This window comes from Danio aesculapii, chromosome 21, assembly GCF_903798145.1.
Source record: "Danio aesculapii chromosome 21, fDanAes4.1, whole genome shotgun sequence".
Lineage (NCBI taxonomy): Eukaryota > Metazoa > Chordata > Actinopteri > Cypriniformes > Danionidae > Danio > Danio aesculapii.
In genome coordinates, this window is record NC_079455.1 from 12721473 (window position 1) to 12745867 (window position 24395).

At 36.8% G+C, this 24395-nt stretch overlaps 1 protein-coding gene across 1 annotated transcript in view; it reads left to right on the plus strand.

Annotated features, from left to right (window-relative positions):
* pafah1b1b (platelet-activating factor acetylhydrolase 1b, regulatory subunit 1b) overlaps positions 1–23489 on the plus strand; it is a 30689-nt gene extending 7200 nt beyond the window's left edge. The window contains exons 3-11 of the mRNA XM_056446263.1: positions 11012–11096; positions 11497–11571; positions 13663–13869; positions 16583–16751; positions 18596–18698; positions 18836–19064; positions 19175–19276; positions 20700–20856; positions 21842–23489. Of these exons, the coding sequence (XP_056302238.1) occupies positions 11012–11096; positions 11497–11571; positions 13663–13869; positions 16583–16751; positions 18596–18698; positions 18836–19064; positions 19175–19276; positions 20700–20856; positions 21842–21915 (1201 nt within the window). The 3' untranslated portion in view covers positions 21916–23489. The remainder of the gene's footprint in view (positions 1–11011; positions 11097–11496; positions 11572–13662; positions 13870–16582; positions 16752–18595; positions 18699–18835; positions 19065–19174; positions 19277–20699; positions 20857–21841) is intronic.
* Positions 23490–24395: the final 906 nt, after the last annotated feature.

Genomic DNA, 24395 nt, shown 5'->3' on the forward strand with positions numbered 1-24395 from the left:
ATGTTTTTGTTGGTAAAATGATGCCCACTCTGAATTATGCTGCCACGTTGAGTGATCACTGTAATTCATGGTGTATGTCTTGTACGTAGTCGTGAATTTATACTTCTGCTTTCTGTTTGTGTTGCTCTGACAGTAACACTAAAGAACCGCAAGATGACATTGGGATTTTTATGATCCTCTGTGTCCTGTTTCTTCGTGGGTGTTTAGTTTACACCACAAAAAACTGTAATGCTAATTTAATGTACAAGTAGCTTGAACTCACTCATTCAGAGGCGGGAACAATTTTAATCATAAAATAAACACAAAACAGTATTATCTATCTGGAGCTCCTCCACAGGACTTGACACTTGTTAAAGGCTGCCCAAGGGCTTCCGGTGAACTGTATTTAAATTACAAAATTGTCACGTTTAAAATCTGATTTCTTTAAAAATCAGCAATCTTCACTGTCTGTTAGATATACGATATGAAGTGGGTCTCAAATCGGACAAGAAGCACTGCATTGAATTCCATTCCCCCCACCATGCCTTTTAAATATGTCAGTTTATTTTACCCCAGTATTTTCAATGGAATTTCTGTGCTAGCCTGTTGCTACTGACAGGTCTAGTGGTTACAACAGTCTTTCATCTAGTTTACACTTGAACAACTTGAATGTTAAAGTCTATTTAACTGAATGTATTGTAATTTACATTACAACATCGATGCTGTAAAAACAACCTTGTGAAATAGAAAATACTCACATTAAGCTTTCACCGGAAGTTTGTCATTGGTTATAAAGCTCTAGCTGTGCATAGAGCCTATTGCTGAAACAAAAAGTCACATTTTATTATTACGTTTAGAAATTCCATTTTTTTTTTTTTTTTTTTTTCCTCCACCAATTATTTGAATTGAACCATATTTAGAACATGAAAGTATTCATCATAAACATTTTAGTAAACAGAAACTAGTTCTAGCATGTGGATAATGCACTTTCCTCTATCACAAATCTGGCAATTGGCTCTTTTAATGCACATAATTAAATTTCACCATAAGTTTCATTGCACTTAGAAGCTCAGTTTCACATAGGAACTTGAGACTTGAGCTTAGAACTATATATTTCCATTGACTGGACCAACAAGCAATATAGGTGTTTTTTTAGTACCACTTAAGCTTAGAGTAATGTTTGAGGCAGTCATTGTCAGATTTAATTGCTGATTTATAGTGTTATTTAAAGGTTGGTTGGTTGTAGGAATTTTTGTTATTTGATTATTCCCTCAATTAAACACTTGCATGTACAGAGTAGTGTTTGCAAAATGACCACAGAGAGAACCGATTTTCCTGGTAGGGGGTTTTGAAGTTCCATTGAGACCTGTATTTCAGAAAAAATATAGCACATGACTCTAAAATACTTGAATATCAAAACGCATTCAAATAAAGTCACTGCAACCAATGAAACCTGATATCAAGTGCGGTTCAGTGCGCTAGCAGAGAGCGCTTTTCCCTGCGGCTTGGAGCTTCCTGCAACAGCTATTTAACTTTAATATTTCATAAAGCCTCATGACTGTGGAGTGGAGGAGGGGTTCATAATTGAGTGACCATACTTGAGCATTCTTCATACTTCACCAAGCACCAGGGGTTTCTGGATATCTTTGGGTCCACTGTAAACCTGCAAATTTCCTTGTTCATGAATTTCGGTTTTCCCCAGTTCATTGAACATCTTGTTGGGATTTAGTTAGATTTCTGGCTTGTCTGCCAGCTCCCAAAAGCTGAAAAGAATAGACACTGTCAGTTTGCCTGAAACGGTCATGTGGCGAGCTATTTGAATAAGGCCATCTTCAACCCATAGACTGAGTCTCCTGTAGAGTGATAATATTAGTGACAAACCCCCACCCAGCAGTAGCTCATTATCAATTAAAGCAATGGTTCTCAATTCCAGTTCTCTCTTCATATTCTGCATGTCTCTGCTATTTATTTTACACCTGATTCAAATGACCAGCTTGTTAGAAGAGCTCCATGCATGAACTGTGTTCTGATTGACACAGGCTCTACGCAGTGTTCACTATTCCCTACTCCCTGAGCGAGGAAGGAGCATGGGTATTTTTAAAGGGGTGGTCCACAGTGTATTTTTAAGGCTTGGTTGTATTCATAAGATGCAAAGCAATGTGTGCTCATGTTTCATTTGTAGAAAATCACATCATGTCTTATATATCTTTGATTATATACAGCTACTCAGCTAACTATGAAAACGACTGTCATATTTCCTAGTTTCTTTGAAAGGCCCACCCTCAAGAGGCTCTGATTGGTCAGCTAACATAATGTGCTGTGATCCGCGGCTCTGCTCCACGTCACCAGGAAAAACATCACGTACCTTCAAATTGTGTAAACAGTCAGTCATAGCAGCTGTTAGCAGCGTTAGCTGCCTTAATCAGACAGAACAATGAAAAGAACGTCTTCTTTCTAAAATAAAATCTGTCAAGTGTCTTTCACATATATTCGGAATAAGCATGTGTAAGTAATATGAAACATTCGCATATCTTTTGTGAATTTGTTATTTGAGATGGAGAACACATGGATAGTGTCCGCATAGACAGACCCTGAAATCGGCCACATAGAGAGACACTGAAAGTGGCTGCATAGAGAGACACTGCAGCGCTGCTGAAGATTGTGGCTTTTTACAGTAGTTTGACAAATAAATATGAATTTGTAGCTAAACTGTTAGCGGTGTCAAACAGCATTTTCAGTTATTTACATCCTTGTTTACGTCCCCGCTACAACATACTGTTAACGCTAGAAACTGTGCCTGTAATTGATCAATTTTAACAAATAAAAACACTTTACAGGTTGTGGTTCACAATCCACAGCTTCATCGTTTTGAGGAGTTTTTAGCTGAATCCAGCACTGAACTGGGAGAGATTCTGGAAGCTCTCCTTTGTCAAATGCTAGCTATATATTTATTATAATTCTCTGGAACATAATTAAGATAAAATTGTAAGCACTTCTCTCTTTGTTTCATGTTCTTTGAAAGCCCAAGTACAGAAACAGAACAAGCTCTGTGGAAATAGCAGCGTTTGGATGACATTTTAGCTTTCTCTGCTATATACAGCGTCTCTGGCCGTGCCCCTTGGCTGCACTGAGTGTATGCGCGTGGTGAATGCATGTAACCTGAAGGGTTTGTGATCTCACTAGCTCGGATGTATGTTTTTTGCAGTCCCCAAACTTCATTCGTTGTAGGCATTGCTTAGCTAACTCTGTAAAAGCCAATGTCTCCCTTTGCATTACTTTGAGCGTCTTGCATTTAGAGATGTTGTTTATGTTCACACAGCTACATTGCACATCAACTAAAGTTTAAACTATGATATCGTAGTGGACCACCTCTTTAAGGAACTTCATTCAGCGATTAAAGGTGTCTTCGCACACAGACAACAGAGAAGTGTGACAATTTACCTTTAATTTCTGTAAATAAATGCAATTTAAATTCACGCATCACACACTAAAATGTCATTTGAATATAACACTTGCTTTGAACTGGAATCATGGTCAATATCTTGTGCAGTGCACTTCACTTATAGACCAATTAGAAGACATATCAGAAGTGATAAGAGAAATAAAATGTTCAGAGGAGTGCGCCATGAGGACTGGACTTGAGGAATGCTGAATTCGACATATGCAGATATTAAATATATTGTGATAATGAACATGCATAACATTGATATTGTGGCACTTCAAAATACAGTGAATAATTATTTATTATTGGAACATTTTTTGTGTTTATGATTATGATTATTATTATTATTATTACTAGAGTATTCAGAATTGCAGTGATGTTCATCACCTCACCAAATGCTTGAAGACTTAATTTTTTAATAACATAAATATTTTCACATGTTTATCTGGCATAGTAGATGCATAAATACTGATTGAAAATTCTGTGACTATATAGCATAGCAGTAAAACTCTGACATTAGTAATTTAACTGAACTCATGATGAAAAGCTTTTATTAATCTTAGATGTTAATGTCTAATAACTCGTTAAAATCATAGTCGTAATTTGTTTCCAAATTGTCATAATTCAATTAAATGGAGTTAACCAATAAAATGTAGTTGTACTTTTAGCTAAAATTAACGTTATACAGTTTCTTTTTTTTTTTAGAGATGCTCTGCAATGAACAAGGCCCTTTTATGCTTTGCTACTTCTGTACTTTTTGTCTTTATTAGTAAAGTAAAATCATAAACCATTGAGACACTCCCCTTTTCTCAGATGCGTTCAAAATAATGAGAATACTTCCATCACAGAAATGTAAGGCTCTGGCCTGACATTTTAGTTTGTCTGTTACAGGTGTATTCTCTTAAAGGTGCTGTATGTAAGTTTTTGACTCTTCTAAAGCATAAAAATACCATATGTTTGCAGATATTTAAGAAACATGCCAAGTGAACATACTTGCTAATCTAAAAAACAATGCTGAAGTCAGATATTTTGCTTTGAAAATGTGTTTTCCGTGGTCTCTTTGTTTTGGTAATTTTCACCTGCGCGATGCCAGTTTAGCCAATTATATTTCAGAAGCCTGGATTGCCTTGGTGGAAAACAGCGTATTTCATTAATTCAGTCTGAAAGGCTCTTAAAGCAAGCGTCCGTGACCAAAATGCGACCTCCGGTCAACAGTAGCAGCCCCGAAATGATTCAGTTCCACATGAGGTTATTAATTGGCAAATTATATAAATATTAGGGATGTGCACAATTAATCGATTAATCGAACCCACCAGCTACGATCGAGCATGAAAATGATGATCGATTGGCTCTAAAATGAAATTCCTTTTATTCTTTCTGATTGGTTATGCTGGTATTTGGGCGGTAGTTTGATATTTGATTGGTTATGGCTGCAGGAAGTTGCGGTCTAGAGGCAAGACCTGAGCGCAGATCCAGTATAGGGGCTCACACACCAGAAGCGCCACGGCCCACGCATGCATTTCAGAATTCTAAACGTATGTTTCTAACAGGGTACACAGCGGTGCCCAGCCACGATGGACACTTCATATTTCTGCCACGCCACAGAGCGCCATCTAAATAGTTTCATTTGAAATACCATGCGAATGTGCTCGTCTGGTGTGATGCATTCAGCTGTCATGTGTCTCGACACTCTTTTCATCGAGGACTACGGTATAAGTTATATTTCGCCAGATGACACCAAAATCGAAAGTTACTTGGGGGCCATGCATCTCTTTAAACCCAGATCCTTTATTGTGGTGCAAAGTAAATGAGTCTCAATTTGCAAGGCTAAGCAAGCACCCTTACCCAGTGGTAGCTGGCTGTTCCTGCAACTTCTGTGCCTGCTGAGCGCGTTTTTTCCATCGCCGGTCTAATTGTAAATAGACTTCGCACTTGGTTTTCATCAGAGCATGTAGACCAACTGATCTTTTTGAATAAAAATATGTAGTTCTTCCTTATGCTAAGTTTTATTAGCCAAGCATGGTAAAATATTCAGGCTGTTTTTGTTTTGAGCAGCATAGTTAAATTAGGCTGGCTTTATTTTATGTACCTCCACCGACTGATCATTTTGAAAGAAATGTTATTTCAAATAATCTTTAAGTTTTATAGCTGTGGTAAAAAAATATTCAGGCATTTTTTTAAGTTATGCAGTCAAATTATGATAGATTCTAGTTTTGTGCTACTTAACAGTCGTTTGGTTAAGTTTTGGTGAAACTGATTTTTGCAAACCTTTTACAAAAAAAAAACAAACAAAAAAAAAATCTGTTGATGTTGCTGAAGTAAAATATTATTTTGGTATAAAATAAAAAGGTAGAAAACAGGTCCAAAATATTTATAGAAATAATAAGACACCTATTGAAAAGGATAATACTGTAAAATAATTTTGGTTTCTTTTTTTCTGCGTGGCTTCAGTTGCCGTTGTTTTAAAGCGCCCTGTAACGGGAGTTACAAGCTCACATGCATTTTGTGTAGATAAACACTATATATAATATAACATTTTTGTGTTGTGTCTCAGCTTTATGATTAATTTTATTTACAATGCGTCATATAGAAAACCTACACGCCTCACGTCAGTGGCAGTTCTAGTTTAAATGACACCCTGGGTGAACCATCGGCTTTTAGAAATGTACTTGGAAATAAATAATAATAATAATAATTATTATTATTATTATAAATTAATATTATACAAGTATTATTCCAAATATATAATAACAGAAATCAATCCTACATGTAGCTAACTGGAAAAATTTAAAGACAAAACTGAAGTGATGTGCTAAGATCGCTTAAGAAATCTTTTGCTTGAATATTAAAGACAATTCTTTAGAATATAAAAAAATATCTTTTATGTAATTATCTGTCTTAGACTCGACCCATGGCTGAGAATTAATGTTATTAAGTCTTACCTCCCTGTTTCATCATCTCTCCTTTCTGCTTCATAGCCATATAGTCAAAATAAGATCATCATCATATTATAACTTTAGTTTTGTCAACTTGCAAAGCTTGCTGCGTGCCGACACCTCTGCATAAAAGTTGCTCCGGTTTCACAGTACATAAGTGGCGTGTATTTTATCGGCGTGCGTGTACACAACCGGTGTTCACACCGGAAGCAGAGCAGCGTGTAAGGCACACGGGAATGGTTTTCTGCGCGCATGATTTTGGCTGGCGGTGCGCCAGGCATTTTTTAAGACTTGAGCGAACAGTGCGCGCAGCGCCGCGTTTGATTTGAGTTGAATATGAAACACTTTGAAGAAATTTGTCTAAAACAGTACGACTGTACAGACATCTTTATGATCCGTGATCATAGAGATAACCTAATGGTCAATAATTTTTGGATTTAAATTGCAACAGCCTTGGGAAAGGAGAAATGTTTTGTTAAAAGGTTTGGAAAAACCTGAAGGATAAGTTTGTTAAAACCAAAAGAGGCCATGGCAAAAGTGGAGACCCAGATACACAATTACAGAAATATGTTTTTCCACCATTCGTAGGTTTAACACTGATTTATATATTTATATATTGTCTGCGCGCGATTTTAGTTTGCTTTCACCACCGTTGTTTCGGGTGTGGATAGAGAATAACAAACTTGCGCATGCAAAATACAGCAAATGTTAATGGCGTCCAACATCTTTTATTCGGGAATTACTACTTTGAATTAATACACCTGCATAAAGTAAATCGTATCTCAAAGCTTTTACTTCACCATGCCTAAATACGCCACTGCTCACACTTTTTTAAATGTTTACGCTGTTAACCAATACTGATGGTGAATTTTAATAACCCAACAGCTTTGATTTAATTTAAAATATATATTTTAAATTGAATGTTATTTAATTGTCGCTATGATGCACACACGCCCCGACCTCTTGCTTAAGCTCCACCCCGATTAATCATTTGTCAAACCTGTGGATTAATCGTAATGAAAAATGGTCAGAAATGCCCATCCCTAATAAATATTACGAGCGTAAACATTAGGTGAGCAGGTTACATTGTAACCCTGTGTTTGCACCAGAAATTTAAATACAGCCGTTCAGAAGCACAGAATATGCACTCACTCACAAAATGGTAAGGTTTATAATCTGTTAAATACATAATAACCCTTTTTAACTTCATTAAATGTACATGCTGAATCACGTGTTTAGTTCTAAAGTTCAATTTCAAATGGTTTATTTTCAAGATCTGAGGTGAACTATCTGCTGCTGCTTTCATTATATGGCAATAAATGTCGTAAAATGGCATTCAAACTCACATTATTAGCATTTAACACTGAATAAAGCACATGACGTTTACCTGACGTGATCATTGTCATAGTTTTCTGTTGTTCACCTGAGAGAAATAGAAGCCATTTCTAATATGTCAATTCGAGAAGTTGGTTAGGACAAAAACTCCTTTTAATATGGAAAATATTTGTGCTATCGGGTGCTGTTGCTTTTATTTAGAACACTGTTTAAATCACTCGCTCCTATCCTCAATCTGGCAACCTGCGTTTGTTTTGATCCAGGAGTGCAATACCTAGTTCAACCACTGGGTGTCAAACTTGCATACTGCACCTTTAAGTGTGTGATTTAATGGGACTGTTAATTTTAATTCAGCAAAGTATTCTTCAAAAGCTAATTACTTCAACTGAAAAGTAACTCATTACATTTTTTAAAAAGTAACTCGAATATTATAAATTTTTTGAAGTAATGCATTACTTGTAACTTAAATGACGTATCTTGCGTTATTTGTAATCCGTTAACCTTCAAACTTGCGCTAGACTCAAACAGGAGGTTGGCATCAGAGCTGGCGTGATCGTCATGGCAACAGCCAATGTATGATTTCAACAACAAAAAAGCGGCTTTACAGCTAGTCATTGATAAACAGACACAACATGTCTAGCACTGTGCCAAATCCCTTACGTGCCCCTGAGAAACAATTACCCTCTGAATAAGGCTTAAGTGTCAGATCTTCCACTGCTCATGCTTTTAATGTGAAAGCTGTCATTTATTGACATGGCCGTTGAAAAAATGCAAACTGTTTGCATTGTAGCAGTGGCTAAGTAGATAATAGAAGATTGTACACCTGAATTGGGTGAGCATGTCCTAATGTTTAAAAACATTTTACCCTGTTTGAGAAAAAAAAAGACAACTTGTCTCTGTTGCTAAAACTGGAATTGGAAAAAGAATTGTATGAAATAACTGAAAAACAATTAAGAAACATGGGTCATCAAATGGCTGTTTTCCACTCCTTTTCCATCCGAAAAGTTGCCATTACTAAATCAAGGTTCAAAGGTGCTGACATCACTACCTAAATTTAGCCCAATGGTCAGCTCATGCAATATTCACCATCGTCTGAAGAGTGAAACACTTATTTGCGTAATCAAGCAGAGGAAGAAAAGGAGAGGCTGTGTGTGTTGTGAGACGGAGAGAAAGTGCTCGGTCCTCCATTTTGGCGTTTCCTGCTGTGTCATTTGAGACCTTTTCCATCCTCAGTAGCAGGTGTCCATGACAACCAGGGCACTCTGTGTTTTGGTTACTTCCCTGCTCCTTTGTCTTTCTTTTTTGTTCTCCTCTTTCATTAAGAGGTTTAACTCGGGAGCTGTTACATTTATTGCCATGTAGTGTGGATTTGTATTTCATGTATTTCATCACCAAAACATTTCAAATGTGAAAAAATAAATAAATAAATAAAAATAAATGGAAGATTTCACTATTAACTGTGCTTTAATTTGTCAAGGTTAATTAATCGTAAAACACTCTCAGTCGTAATTAATCTCAACACCGCATTTCTGCATGGAACAAAACTGCTGCAACTAAACAAAGTTATGCCAACTGTTTACTAGTTTAAGTTCCAAGCTGGGCACTGAGGCTAATACCCACGCACACTGGATTAACTATGGCTAAGGCAATTAACTATATTTAACACACATCGCATCTTTTGTGCTTGCAAGTTCGTTATTTTCAATAGAGGCGCGCTGCTTGCATGTGCGTATTGGGAGCGATGTGCCTGGAAAGCGTGAACGCACCTAGTTGAAAGAATGCTGCAAACGCACTGCGAGTCACGTGACAAGAACTGGACCAGTCAGCTTCATACTTTGTATGCAATATACACATTTCTACTCCAAAGAGAAAAAAAATACACCAAAAATAAAAACTCCAAACAATTATGTAATCTAGTTAATAAAAAGCACCTTTCAGACAGAGGTTCAGCAGCCTTTGAATACATTTGTTCTCTTTAAAAGGGAAATACTTTCTAATAATGCTAATATGAGGCTTAGATTTACATTAGACAAATACATTTTTTTTAAATTTATTCTTATTTTTATTTATTTATTTATTTTGTCATTTTTATTTTCAGTGTTATTCAGTGGTCATTCCTCAGACTATACTCATACTGCCAAAACCTGTAATCGTTGCATCCCTACCATGTGCACACTGTCAGCCTAATACGCAGATTTTTTTTCACAGATCTTTACACAAAATTTGGTTACTTGCTGGTGAGGATCTCTAATCTATCTTTCACCCAAAATCCCTAAATATTGCTACTGTTAATTTCTGACTCGCTCCGGGATTCTTAAATTGCACTTTAGTATTTCAATCCTGCGTTTTAACACCATTAGAAATCTTTCCATTCAAAGATGCAAATTAGATTAAAGGGCCAATGAATTTAAAATCAAGTTTTTCAGATGTTAGTATCATTTATAATTTTTTTTAGGATATCTATAAGCTAGTGTGAACAAAATTTGCTTTTAGAATATATAAACCTGCTAATAATAAACATTTAAAGTTGATGATTCCACCCAAGTGGATCAACAATTTTATTCACGCCACCTCAGTTTCTTATCATAACCAATCAAATGCTCTTTTATCTGACAGGCCCCGCCCCCTTCAAGACACTGGAGCTCAACCACTCTCACTGGCAGAGCTGTGATTACAAACGACATTCTATTGCTGTTTTTTTAAAGGGGTGGAGCTACACTATGTCCCACCCTCTCCATGTTTCGGTTGAAAGTACTTTAACCATCAAATAAAAATTGCACATTTCAAAGCACTTCACAGGACCTTTAATCCACAAAATTGGAACATCACAATAACTGAAACATTTGTGAATGGAGCACTGCTTCCATCCAGTGACAAAATAGTCACTTCCTAATAAACTGATGTCAAAAAGAAAAATGGAATTTGCTTTAGTAGAAGACCACTGAGGGCCTTTTTTTTCCCAATTTGATGATGCACTATGATGATGGAAATAGGTGGATGCAAAGCAAACATAGCTTCTGTCACTCTCCCAAAACTCTGCAGTCTTCAAGTATTAGATGAGTCACAGTGTCCCAAACTAAATTTGCATGGATCTGTAGTTCTATGGCCTGCGGCATATTGACTTCATCTCTATGTCAAAGCTAATATCATCAGTCTATTCTCATCATGGATCATTTACCGTAAATGCATTCAATCTGAATTGATTTGGGTGATGATCACATGGTGGTGCAGTTTTCGAAAGTCTAGAACATTTCAGTATGGCTTAACTTAATGACTGCATGTCCCTTTGTCTAATAAAATCACATCTTTTGTCTTTCAGAAATCGAGCAATAGCAGATTATTTGCGCTCCAATGGCTATGAAGAGGCATATTCCACTTTTAAGAAGGAGGCAGAGTTGGATGTGGTAATGACACATTAACACTTTTTTTAACCATCATAATGCATTCAGGTCTATTTTGACTGGAAAGGTATGCATTAAAACAAAGCTTGGTTTTTAGAAAGGGAACCAAACCTTGAAATACACAAGCATTGTAAAACATGTTTGATTCCAGATGTCAGACCGCTGAAAAATTTTACATGTATACTTTTACAGAGTAAACATGATAATTTTCAAACTTTTTTTTTTCACACCTCATTTACTCAAAAAACAGTGCTGATCAGATACATGTCTTTTAGAAAAATTAAGTTTAAAAAATTCAATGCAAATAATGGTTTTGAATGGATTATTCAAATAGAAAATAAACACTAATTGATTTTGTTTGTAGGATACGTTCTCATTCTTGTATTATTATTATTTTTTTCAGAATGATGAGTTGGATAAGAAGTTTGCAGGCCTTTTGGAAAAGAAATGGACTTCAGTCATCAGATTACAAAAAAAGGTCAGTACAATGATTTTATTATACAAATATATTTATATCCCCTTAAACTAGGGATCTCAAACTGCCGGCCCCCGAGCCATTTGCGCCCTCCCTCCGGCCCGCAACTGACATCAAATATATAATAAGATTCAGCCCAACCAAGCATATATTTTTTGTGCAGTCGAATATACACTTGTGGTTTTGACCCCCCACCTACTGGACATTAAGGTACTGTTCTATATATTCGGGTTACTTTCCGTTCCTCTCAGTGTGCAATCGAGAGTAATGCACATGCAGATTATTTCTGGGGCTGATTTAAACGTTGAAATATATGTCCGTAAGTGCTCTGTTTTTACTAAAGCTATATTTTTTGTAAATATTCAAGGGTCATTTGATTATAATCAGTTTTATACTATGTGTATTTTGTTGTACAAACACCTCTTCATAGCTTACACGTTATGATGGTGGTGTAAATATAATAATTTTGCTAATGTTCGATTCAAATGGTCTCATTAATAGATTTTTCTATTATGCATAATAATGGCCTGCTTCCACTGAGTGGTTCGGTACACTTTTATGGCCATTTCCACTTTCAAAGAGTACCTAAAAGCGAACTGTACCGTACCACCTTTGCAAAGGGTACCTAGCACGAAAAAAGGTTACCAAAAGGTGGAGCAAGACGCGCAGCTGAACAATATTGGTTTACAGAGATGCATCACTCGCAAAGGCTGGAGAATGAAAACAAAGGAAGCGCCATTTTTTTAAAACACAGCCAAGACATTACACCGTAATAATATATACATATAATAATAAGCCATGGTCAACCAGAGCTCAAACAAACATTGTCGTCGTCTTGATGAACAGCCACAAAGGCAAGAAGAACAAAATCTGCCTTGTCCTGTTGTTGTTTTATTCGCCTGTCTAAAAGTGCGAGCGGTTTCACTTTCTCCAGAGAGCTTGCCGTGCGTATATATTTGAAATAACGAACTTGAGCTCATATTAATAACGTGCGCATGATCATTGAAGCGCTTCTGATGTCCGATCCTTTCAGAAAGAGACAAACGCAAGACTAAAGCGCAAAAAAAACTGAGAAGCTGGAAAAAACTGCAGCAAATGATGCTTCTGCAACCTAAAAGATGAACAAACTACCAGGTTTACCTATTATCATCACTTTTTGGACTATTATGAACTCGGAATGATGGAATTACTTTCTAACAAGAGGCTACATGTGCTGCTGAAGATTAAAGACACAAATGAGAGGTTTACACTGACTGTGTTGTTTTTGAACCCAAATAAGGACTAAATGTATGCTGCGTGTAGTTTTATTGTAATTGGTAACACATAGTATTTGTGGATAAAGCATCTGTTTTGTGAGAAGTGCTTCTCGTATTAAATGTGAACGACCCGTACAGCTTTACTTTGAATTTTTACTCGAGGAAAAATTACGTCGCCTGAAACATTCTGTTGTTCATCACGCACACCAAAAGGGTACCCTTGTGGAAACGCAAGCTTGATAAAGGTGACCCGTACTGTACCACTCAGTGGAAACGGGCCATAAGATTTGTATTAAAAAAAATGTGCATTAGTAAAATTTTACTGCTGGCTGAATTGAACATGTTAAAGTAAATTTGGATATATATATATACATACTTTTGCCCTCTTTGTTATAGTTTACAAAAAAAGAATGATATTGAGAAGAACTATTGCCAGTAAAGTCAACAAAGTTACCCAATCTGCATTCTGCTGTTCTTACACTATCTGTTAAACTTTTGGTCAGGCAACAATTAATGGGTACATAATAATGATTATTATTCTGCCTATTATTAAATTGTAGTATTTTCATAGCAATTTAAACTCCCCCTTCAATATGTACAACAAGAAACAAAAAGAAGCGTTGATACTCCTGATGGAGATGAATGTCTGACAGCATCAAGTTTCCACTTTTTTGTGTGTGCTTGAATGTTTAAATGGACCTCCTATGAATTGTCAGTCACTGATATGGCCCCCACCAGTTTGAGTTTTAGACCCCTGCTTTAAACAAACCAGAATAAATCAAATCAAAACCAATGTTCTGGAAGTAACCCCTATTTGTTTTTTCATATATTTTGTTAGGTAATGGAGTTAGAGTCTAAACTAAATGAAGCTAAGGAGGAGATCACTTTAGGAGGCCCCGTGGGGCAGAAACGAGACCCCAAAGAGTGGATCCCACGCCCACCTGAGAAGTACGCCCTCAGCGGACACAGAAGCCCTGTCACACGCGTCATCTTCCACCCTGTGTTCAGCCTCATGGTCTCCGCCTCAGAGGACGCCACTATAAAGGTCTTGTTTCCTTCTGTGTTTTTTTAGGCTGTGAAAGGATGTGTGCATATGCTGTGTGGATGATGGTGTTGTGCCACGTTTCGGTTTTTCGATTCATCTGCAGTCATTTATTTCTGCTGAGTCACTCACTGTCTCCATGGAGATATGGTGATGCTCTGGTTTCCCAGGGCAACAGAGCAGCAAGTGGTTCTCTGGACACCAGGCAGTGCAGTTAAAAGCTTTCTCATCCTGCATTTCTTTATGCGCTTCTCTGTGCGAAGACCACAATTAATATCACAGCAAGAGTGCTATATATATATATATATATATATATATATATATATATATATATTATATTAGCCCCCCTAAATTATAAGCCCCCCTTGCATGAAATTTTTTTTCCCGAATTTCTGTTTAACGGAGAGATTTTTTTTTTTTAACACATTTCTAAACATAATAGTTTTAATAACTCATTTCTAATAACTGATTTATTTTATCTCTGCCATGATGACAGTAAATACTATTTGACTAGATATTTTTCAAGAATCTTCTATACAGCTTAAAGTGACATTTAAAGGCTTAACTAGGTTAATTCGGTTAACTAGGCAGGTTAGGGTAGGTAGTTTTTTTTTGTAGACTATCCAAAAAAAAAATGCTTAAAGAGGCTAATAATTTTGACCTTAAAATGGATTTTTTTTTTTTTTTATTAAAAACTGCTTTTATTTTAGACAAAATAGAACAAATAAGACTTTCTCTGGAAGAAAAAGTATTATCAGACACACATTGAAAATTTCCTTGCTCTGTTAAACATAATTTGGGAAATATTGAAAAAAATAAAAAAATAATAATTCAAAGGGAGGCTAATAATTATGACTTTATATATATATATATATATATATATATATATATATATATATATATATATATATATATATATATATATATATATATATATTTATTTATTTATTTATTTAATTATTATTATTATTATTATTATTATTATTTTATTTTTATTTTTATTTATTTCTTTTTTTTTTTACATCTAGGCATCTGCCATTCGCAGGTTTATTTGTAGTTGAATCAATATACACTTTCTAAGCCGAATTTAAAACCCTCTATAACATTTGTTAATGTACATTAAACTTTCGTAGAGTTTGAGCAATGGCAAATAACTTAAATGTCAATATTTATTTTTCTCTAAGCTTTAACTGTCGTGTGTGTCTGTCTGTCTGTCTTGTCATGAACCATGCAAAGCAGTCATGTCCTGACCTTTTTAAAACATTTATTTATCTATTTGTGTGTGTATCACCTGATAATGTTCAGATTTTGTATTAAAATGAAATTATCAATTTAAATGAGCTAAGACATTAAGTTCAAAAAAAAATTTTTTGTTAGAATACGTCACTGTTTCCACAAAAAAAAAGTCTTTATTTATCATACCAGTATATTAGAATGATTACTAATGGTTCATGTCACACTGAAGAATGCAGTATTGATGCTAAAAAAACTCACAGTAATTAATTAAAAGATTTTATGTACAGTGGGGGAAATAATATTGGACACGTCGTCCTTATTCTCAGAAAATATGTTTCTGAAGGTGTTGTTGACTTGAAATTTTCACCAGATGTTGGTAACAACCAAAAAAATCCACATATGCAAAAAAAACCCAATTAGTTTAGAAGTCAAGTTATGTTAAAATGAGATGACAAGTATTGAACACATGAAGAAAGGGAGGTGTAGAAAGGCAGTAAAAGCCCAGACAGCAGTTGAAATCTTTCAGTAGTTCTTCAGTGTCCCTCTGTCCTTCGTCATAGTAAATTAATATTAGCTGCTTCAGTCCTACATCTACACTAGCAGCATGATGAAGATGAAACCAGAGTGGACATTTTAGCAAAACAATGATCCAAAACACAGCCAAGGAAATCTCAAATGCTTTCAGAGAAAAAAAATCAAACTGTAGAATGGCCCAGCCAATCACCTGACTTGAATCCAATATAAAATACAAAATAAAGATCAGATTGGATAGACGAGACCCACAGAACATGAAGATTTTTACACCGAAGTCTGTTAAAAAAAACTCAAACCTGAGCAATGAATGTGACTTCATTCTCTTTATATGAGAGATTTCTTTAAGCTGCCATCAAAAAAAAGCCTTTTATTTAAAGTATTGACTACATTTCAGTAGTTCAGAACTTTCTCCTTGTGTCATTCTATTGTTATAACACACAACTCCTTTTTCAGATTTTGTTTTGTTTGTTTTTATTTTTATATTTGTATTGTTTGGATTTTTACCAAAATCTGGTTTTATTCCATGTCAACAGCTCCTTTAGAAATACTTTTGCCAGGAAAAGAACATAACGTGTTCAACACTTATTTCCCCCACTGTGTGTATTATAATAGAAAATGGTTATCTTAAATTGTAATAACATTTCACATGATTGTTGTTTTTAAAAATGTATCCTTTGAGTATGAATTTATTTTTTCAGAAATATAAATGACCTTTTTAACAGAAGTTGAACATTTAGTGGGGGAAATGTTATCTGTAATATTAATCATATCAACTATTGTACATAACCCTAAGATAAACAATTTTTTTGTTAAATAGATTCATGTTTATTAGAATTGGCTATGAGCTTTGTCCACAATTGCATTGGTGTGCAATTACAGAAGCTGTTTTTGAAATTAAGCAGTATTATTTAAATATGCTGCATCATGTTTCTGTGTTGTTGTGCAGGTGTGGGACTATGAGGCTGGGGATTTTGAGCGAACCCTGAAGGGTCACACTGACTCGGTGCAGGACATCTCTTTTGACCAGACTGGAAAGCTGCTGGCTTCTTGCTCCGCTGACATGACCATCAAACTCTGGGACTTCCAGGGCTTTGAGTGCATCAGGACCATGCACGGTACGCATCTTCTACAACATTATTAACATTCATTTAATCTACTTTGAAGAAGAATTGGCCTTTGACCCAGAACTGGCTGCAGCCACCTCCAAAATAGGCTTAAAGCTTACTGGGATCCTTATTAGTGCACTGGGCAATCCTCTCTCTGGATTCTCAGTCAGGACCTGTCGCTCTGGGGGAGGGTGAAGGTTTGTTTGGGGCGGGATTAACCAGGCTGCCAGCTTTATCTCTCAAATAACAAAGGTCCTACTTTTAATCATATCTCAAAAGTCCCATCCTTCATGTCAGCCAGTAACTAACAGAAGACCCTTAGTTTTTAGTTTTTCATTGAATGGTTATGCTACATGAGCTGTTTATACCTGGTATTAACATGCATTTTCAGTGATCTGATCCCCATTTCCACTTGTTCAAATACGTCTGTCGTGACCACTTGTGTTTGGATTCACTCTTCTTACATCATGCTTTACATCACTTTCATTGGAAGGCTTGGTGCAATGTACGATTTAATATTGAATCAACAAGCTTGAGTTACATGACTTACGAGCAAAGCTGGAAAGCAAGTGAATCAAAAGGATGCAGATGGAAACTATGATCATTTAGTGTTATATGTGTGAAGTATGACTACCTTGTTTTGGTGCACTTTCTCACTGTATGCCTCTTATCAGATGTTAGGTCGACAAATAGATGGAGTGTAATTTTTGAGTTTGCACAACAATCAGATCTAATGCGTTTTCAAATACCTCCTGGAAGTGGTGGTAAATGGACAAGCTCAAGACATTTAAATCTTTTTTTACACCTGTATTTAGTGCTGTCCACTTCGGCTCAGAAGAATGCGGGGTGTTAGTTTCAGCTCTCATACATTAATTTTCCCAGTTCATACTTCATCTTTAGTGGCTCACTATTTAGTATGAATATATTTTCCCACTGTCAAATGATTAATCGCATCCAAGATAAAGTTTGTATTTACATAATATATGCATATGTACTGTATGTGTGTGTGTGTGTATATATATATATATATATATATATATATATATATATATATATATATATGTACACACATATGTAACACACACGCATACTGTACATAAAATGCTAAATATATTATATATTAATATTACTATATAAATTGCATTTTATATATAATATATGTATGTATGTGCGTGCGTGCTCCTAACCACAATTTTTATGCAGACTCTGGGTGTCATCACCAGCAAATTTTGTTACCTTGTATTTGGTCCAAATACAATGTTTGTGCACGCAGTTCACTTTCACACTGTCCTTTTTGCAAGTGAACTACTAATGGTTATATGTCCCATAAAATTAAAATAGCTTCAAGTTTTTTAGATGTTAGTATCAGTGTGTTAGTATTTAGGGATATCTCAAAAGTTTGGGTGCTCCAAAACAGAGCGTTTACAAGGGGTAAACCTGATATAAACATCCTAAACTTACGGTTTGTCACTTTTGCCTCAATATATCAATAAACAATAAAAGCAATCAAACAGCATCAATGTGTGGATCATACACGCACCTTAAAGGAACCGTACCAGATGTAATTTGGAAGCAGACTGCGGCCTGTTTGAGTTTGACACCTGTTCACACCTGCCCAATAGATCCACACTAAAGGGAAAATTAACTTGAGATTGATTCAATTAAGCCAAACAAGACAGCTGTCAATACACCCTCTGATACAGTTCACTGATACACACCTGGCTGCTAAAAACAGTGCTTGTTTTATCCATATGAACCAAAATCTGATGTGACACACACCCAAATGTGCGTTTAAATTTAAAAGTGTGTAAGATGACTGCATGCTTATTTCTTATTCCTCCTCTTCATAACAGGACATGATCACAATGTGTCGTCAGTTGCCATCATGCCTAACGGTGACCACATAGTGTCTGCTTCCAGGGATAAGACCATGAAGATGTGGGAAGTGGCCACTGGGTGAGTAACACTGGGCAATTAATGCCTTTTCGCAAGCTTTTCTTTATGCGTTGCATTTGTAAAAAAGGCAGACAAACAGTCAAAAGCAATACAAAGTGTTGTGTGAATGTATAATGATCGTCTCTGTCTTGCCTCAGTTACTGCGTGAAGACATTCACGGGTCACAGAGAGTGGGTTCGTATGGTCCGGCCCAATCAAGATGGTACACTGTTGGCCAGCTGCTCCAATGACCAGACGGTGCGCGTGTGGGTCGTGGCCACCAAAGAGTGCAAGGCGGAGCTGAGGGAGCACGAGCATGTGGTGGAGTGCATCTCCTGGGCCCCTGAGAGCGCACACCCCACTATATCTGAGGCCACAGGCTCCGAGGTACATATACGGGATTGTTTTTTTTTTTTTTTTTTTTTTTTTGCAAAATCTTCCCCCATCGTTCTCAGTTATCATGATTGTTTAATACTCATGTGTTCCTCGTGTTGCAGAACAAGAAGAGTGGAAAGCCTGGACCATTCCTGTTATCTGGATCCAGAGACAAGACAATTAAAATGTGGGACATCAGTACTGGCATGTGCCTTATGACCCTGGTGAGTGGAGCTGTACTTCTGCCATCTTCATTGTATTATATACAGTCACACTATTCCGAAAGAATACTGGTATAATACTAGTTTTCTGCCCATTACATTTAATTTTACATTAAGTGGAAATAAGAAAGAACAAAAATCATCATTACTTTTAAAAGTCAACCTGTTGAGCTATTTTAGTGCATAACTTGTAATCGTTAAATCAATTTTAAGTCATAATTGACAAGTTTAACTTTTTCCTAATAATTTTTTCCTAATGGCTTATGTTAACCTTAGCTTTCGGTCTCAGAATTATGACTGTCCATTTCTACTTCTCATTTTGTTTACAATCAAATTCAGTCAGATGATGAGTTAAAAAGGAAACACAAAGCCTGATTACTATGATGTTAATGATAAACATGTTTTTTAAATGTCTTTAAAGTTGAGTGCTCATCACAACTGTGATATTGGCACATGTCCTTTGTTGGATCTGTATTTAGGATCTTTTTTTTTCTTTAACCAATAAATATAAAAAAAAGGCATCCAATCAAAATTAACTGAACAATTCTATCCTTTAGTATGAAGAATAATAAAATTATATATTTTAAATATAAATATAGTTATTGTTCTAACTAGGGGTTGCACAGACTAGTCTACTGGTCAACTTTAATGCTTTGCTGTGATGCATTTGGATTGACGTCGGCTAGTCACACAGCGCAGATCACGTAGTTTAACCTGAACTACATGGCAGTTTTACACAGTAAGTGGTTCACCTTCAGATTGTTGAAATAAATTTTTTAAATGAATTAATGCAGGGTCACTCTTTGCAAATACACTAGAGCAGATGCTAGCCAGTTGCGTGTACACAACCCTGCAAAAGTAATGCGTTTCGATGTTATCCTCTGCGGATTAACTTGGCATGAATCTGTGTGCTGAGGACGTATGCATAAATTCTGCACTAAAATATCTGTTATTGTTACATTCTTAGTAGTACGTGCAGTGATCAATGTGTTGACTGCATTGATTTAACAGTAAAATTAGCCCGGGTGCTAATGTTGCATTCCTAACAAAATGAAAGTGTTGGCAATTGTTTTGCATAGATAATATCATTGATTATATTGCACTGTTTTTGCAACGTGTTATGTCAAACAGCATGTGTATATATTTCCTGCAAATAAATTGCAAATTGTGGCATGTTGTAAAACATTGGCCTCTTGTGTTTTATTGATGACATTACCAGTGACTAGTCGACGTTGACTCAACTTTGAAAAAGTCAACTTCCCAAAATCTAAAGTCATTCAACCCCTAGTTCTTACAGGCCTTCAAAGTAATATCTAACTGCTTCATACTTAGTGCCAGCACAACATGTTTTGATGTTGAATTTAAACCTTATAAACTGGCTGGTTGGAATACATTTCGTTCATCTTTTTCTCCTCTGGGCTCTCAGGTTGGCCATGATAACTGGGTGCGTGGAGTGCTGTTTCATCCAGGTGGGAGGTTTGTGGTGAGCTGTGCTGATGACAAGACCCTTCGTATCTGGGACTATAAGAACAAGCGCTGCATGAAGACCCTCAGTGCCCATGAACACTTTGTTACCTCGCTGGGTAAGACGAGCAGATGATGAAAATACACTGTTATATCAATACAATGCAGGGCTCCTGACTTATACTTCTGAGTCAAATGATCAATGTAGCCCCACACCCTGCATTTAAACATGTAAACGATTGGTCCAGCAAAACACATTGGCTCCACTGTCGCTGTCTTTAATTCACTGATGTATCTCATGTGCAAATGAAAGTCATCGCTTGTCAGTTTGACAAATCTGTACGTGAACCCGTATGAAATTTAGCTGGATTGACAGGTTAAAACGTCTCTAGCCTTGAAATATTCTTCCATTATAAACCTTAAAATAACTAAATAATAACTACACTCACCGGCCACTTTAATAGGTACACCCTACTAGTACTGGGTTCGACTCCCTTTTGCCTTCAGAACTGCCTTAATCTTTTCTGGCATAGATTAAACAATGTACTGGAAATATTCCTGAGATTTTGGTCCATATTAACATGACAGCATCACGCAGTTGCTGCAGATTTGTCTGCTACACATCCATGATGTGACTCTCCACGTTCCACCACATCCCAAAGGTGCTCTATTGGATTGAGATCTGGTGACTGGAGGCCATTTGAGTACAGTAAACTCATGGTCACGTTCAAGAAACCAGTCTGAGATGATTTGCGCTTTGATATGGTGCGTTATCCTGCTGGAAGTAGAAGCCAAAAGAAGATCCAAAATAAATAAAGTTATCCAACATCAGTACCTGATAGCTCCACCCCTTCCGCTATGTGGGCAAAGCAGCGGCCACTGAGTGTGTGAAGTGTCCTCCAACATTACACACCTCAGTTTTACCGGTTGAATAAGTGCAACATGCGGGCATTTAAAGTGCACTTATTCTTTTTAGAGTTTTCAGTGTGAACACTCTACTTGCACTATTTATGCTACAAAATGCTGTAGAATAGTACATAGGTATGTGATTTGGGAGGCACCTTCTATTAAAAAATCTAATTCATTTTCACTCTTCTTCTACAGATTTCCACAAGACTTCTCCTTACGTGGTGACAGGAAGTGTAGATCAAACGGTCAAAGTGTGGGAATGCCGCTGATCGCCGCAGGATCCGCCCCTTCCCTTCGGCCAATCCCACGCCTGCTCTTCAGGACGCACTCATTCCCACCTCATCCAGCTCTCTTCTAATAACTATTGTCCTTTTATGTAAATTACTCTGGATGTAGTTTGAGCTTATTAAATGTTACACAAGACACTCACAAGGAGAAAAAAAAAGAAACGAGTAAAAAAGTAAATAAGTATTCTTGCATGGTGAATCTGAAAACTTGTATACTGTAAAAAAGATTTTTTTTTTTTTTTGCTTCTCGTCATCTAAAAGTACGGTAGAGAAGCAGAGCACAGGCGCTGCTCTGGCCTCAAGCGTTTCTGAACAGAAGGCAGAATGATGCTGTGTGGGGAATTCGGCAGACAGGCGCTCCAAACCGTTCGCGCTTCTTTTCCTTTGACGTTCGTCGCTTTCTGCTTTATCGAGAAGACATTTAAACTGACTGAAGACGAACAGCTTCACGTGTCTGTTCTGTCATTTAACGCTATGAATGTTCTCCCTTTTACACACAGATTCTCGTATCCGTCACTTTAAGAAGCGGTAAATGCAACTTGAGAAGCATTCTCATCCATGAAGACCTTTAAACTGAAGCCGCTTTAGCAACTCAAAAACATTAAACATCCAAAAGGAATCGCATGGATCAGTAAAGTGCACTTGTCCCTGGAGGAAATAGTGTTTCACGCAGGGTTTACGTTGTTTTTTTTTTTTTGTTAGTTTGTTTGTTTTTGTACAGAAAATCCAATTCTGACACTTTGCGTTGCCACTTATTGGTAATGGAGGATCTCGATGTACTTTATTTACTGACGGAGGGCAAGAAAAGTGCCATTTGTTTTGTTTTCTTTCATTCTTAAGTGCACACATCGTCACCACTGAGTTCAACTTTGGGGACAAACACAGCTATATTTGATTTAGCACCTCTACTGCAGTATATTTCCCAGCTTTCGCTCTTGACTGCCCCTCATTAATCCTTCATCCTCTTCCATCTTTCATTGCTTCTTGATTCAGCTGCTTGCCTGCGCGTTTGTGAAGAGTTCAGGAGACCTCCTTCAGGCTCATTTAGTCAGTCTCTCTTGAACATTGTGGACTAAACCTCTACAAGTAGATGGACGTGCAATATCTATAGGCTGCTCTGCGCTCACTGTTGAGGTGTGTGTGTGTGTGTTTTCTGTAAACACATTTATAGGACGATCAGTCGACAGGAGCAACAGTTGCGTCAGTGGTGAGTAATTTGCTGTGCTTGCTGGTACTGTTTCCAACAGTCGAGTCGCGTGTGCCCGACCACTGCCATCTCGAAGTTGTGTGTGAGATTGTATGTGTGTGTGTGTGTGTGTGTCAGAGAGGATGTGTGTGTCTGTGAGCACACAGTGGACTCTTTACTCCAGCTATTCGCTTTCTCTGCCTTGTCGATGTACTGAGAATCCCCAATCTCGAGGACTTCATTCTGCTTTTTGTGCTCTCACTTTTGACACACACTCGTGCACTCGCATAAAGAAATAATTGTCCATCAGTATATCTTGATGTCATTGTTTGCAACATAATTAAAATAATAAAATATCTGTAAATATAAATCAGCTCATTTGTTGTAGTTTTCTTTGTCGTATGCAGGGGTGACCAAGTATTGTTTTTGGTGTGGTATTTTAAAATATTTTTGTATAAATTATTTCCAGTAAGCGAGAGTGAAATAAAAAAAACTAATTTTGTGAAAAATAAAAGCTTGCAAAGTGGATAGAGCTCGCCGAAGCTAGTTACTCGCTGAAGCTAGGCAGGGCTGAGTATGGTCAGTATCTGGATGGGAGACCCCATAGGAAAACCAGGTTGCTGTTGGAAGTGGTGTTAGTGAGGCCAGCAGGGGGTGCTCAACTTGCAGTCTGTGTGAGTCCTAATGACCCAGTATAGTGAAGGGGACATTAGGACTCACGCTGTCACTATTATGACTCCACTATACTGTCAGTGAGCACCATTTTTTGGATGAGACGTTAAACCGAGGTCCTGACTCTCTGTGGTCATTAAAAATCCCATGGCACTTCTCATAAAGAGTAGGAGTATAACCCTGGTGTCCTGGCCAAATTCCTTCAATCAGCCCTTACCCATCATGGTCTCCCAATCATCCCCATCAACCGAATTGGCTGTATCATTGCCTCTTCACTCCACCTATAGCTGTTGTCGCCGTTGTCCTGTGGCTGCCGTCACATCATCCAAGTGGATGCTGCACACTGGTGGTGGTGTAGAGAGAGCCCTCTCATGATTGTGAAGTGCTTTGGGTGTATGGCCTTACACGATAAGTTCGCTATATAAATACACACATTACATTACATTGAAAAAACATTAAAATTGTTTAATTAAGTAAACATTTATTTTTTATTTATTTTCAGTTTTGTTTATTTCTGGTTGTGTAATTTTGTTTTTATATGCTAATTTTTGGTTTAAACGATAACAGTAAGAATTTTGGCAATTAGCTTATTTTAAGATGTATT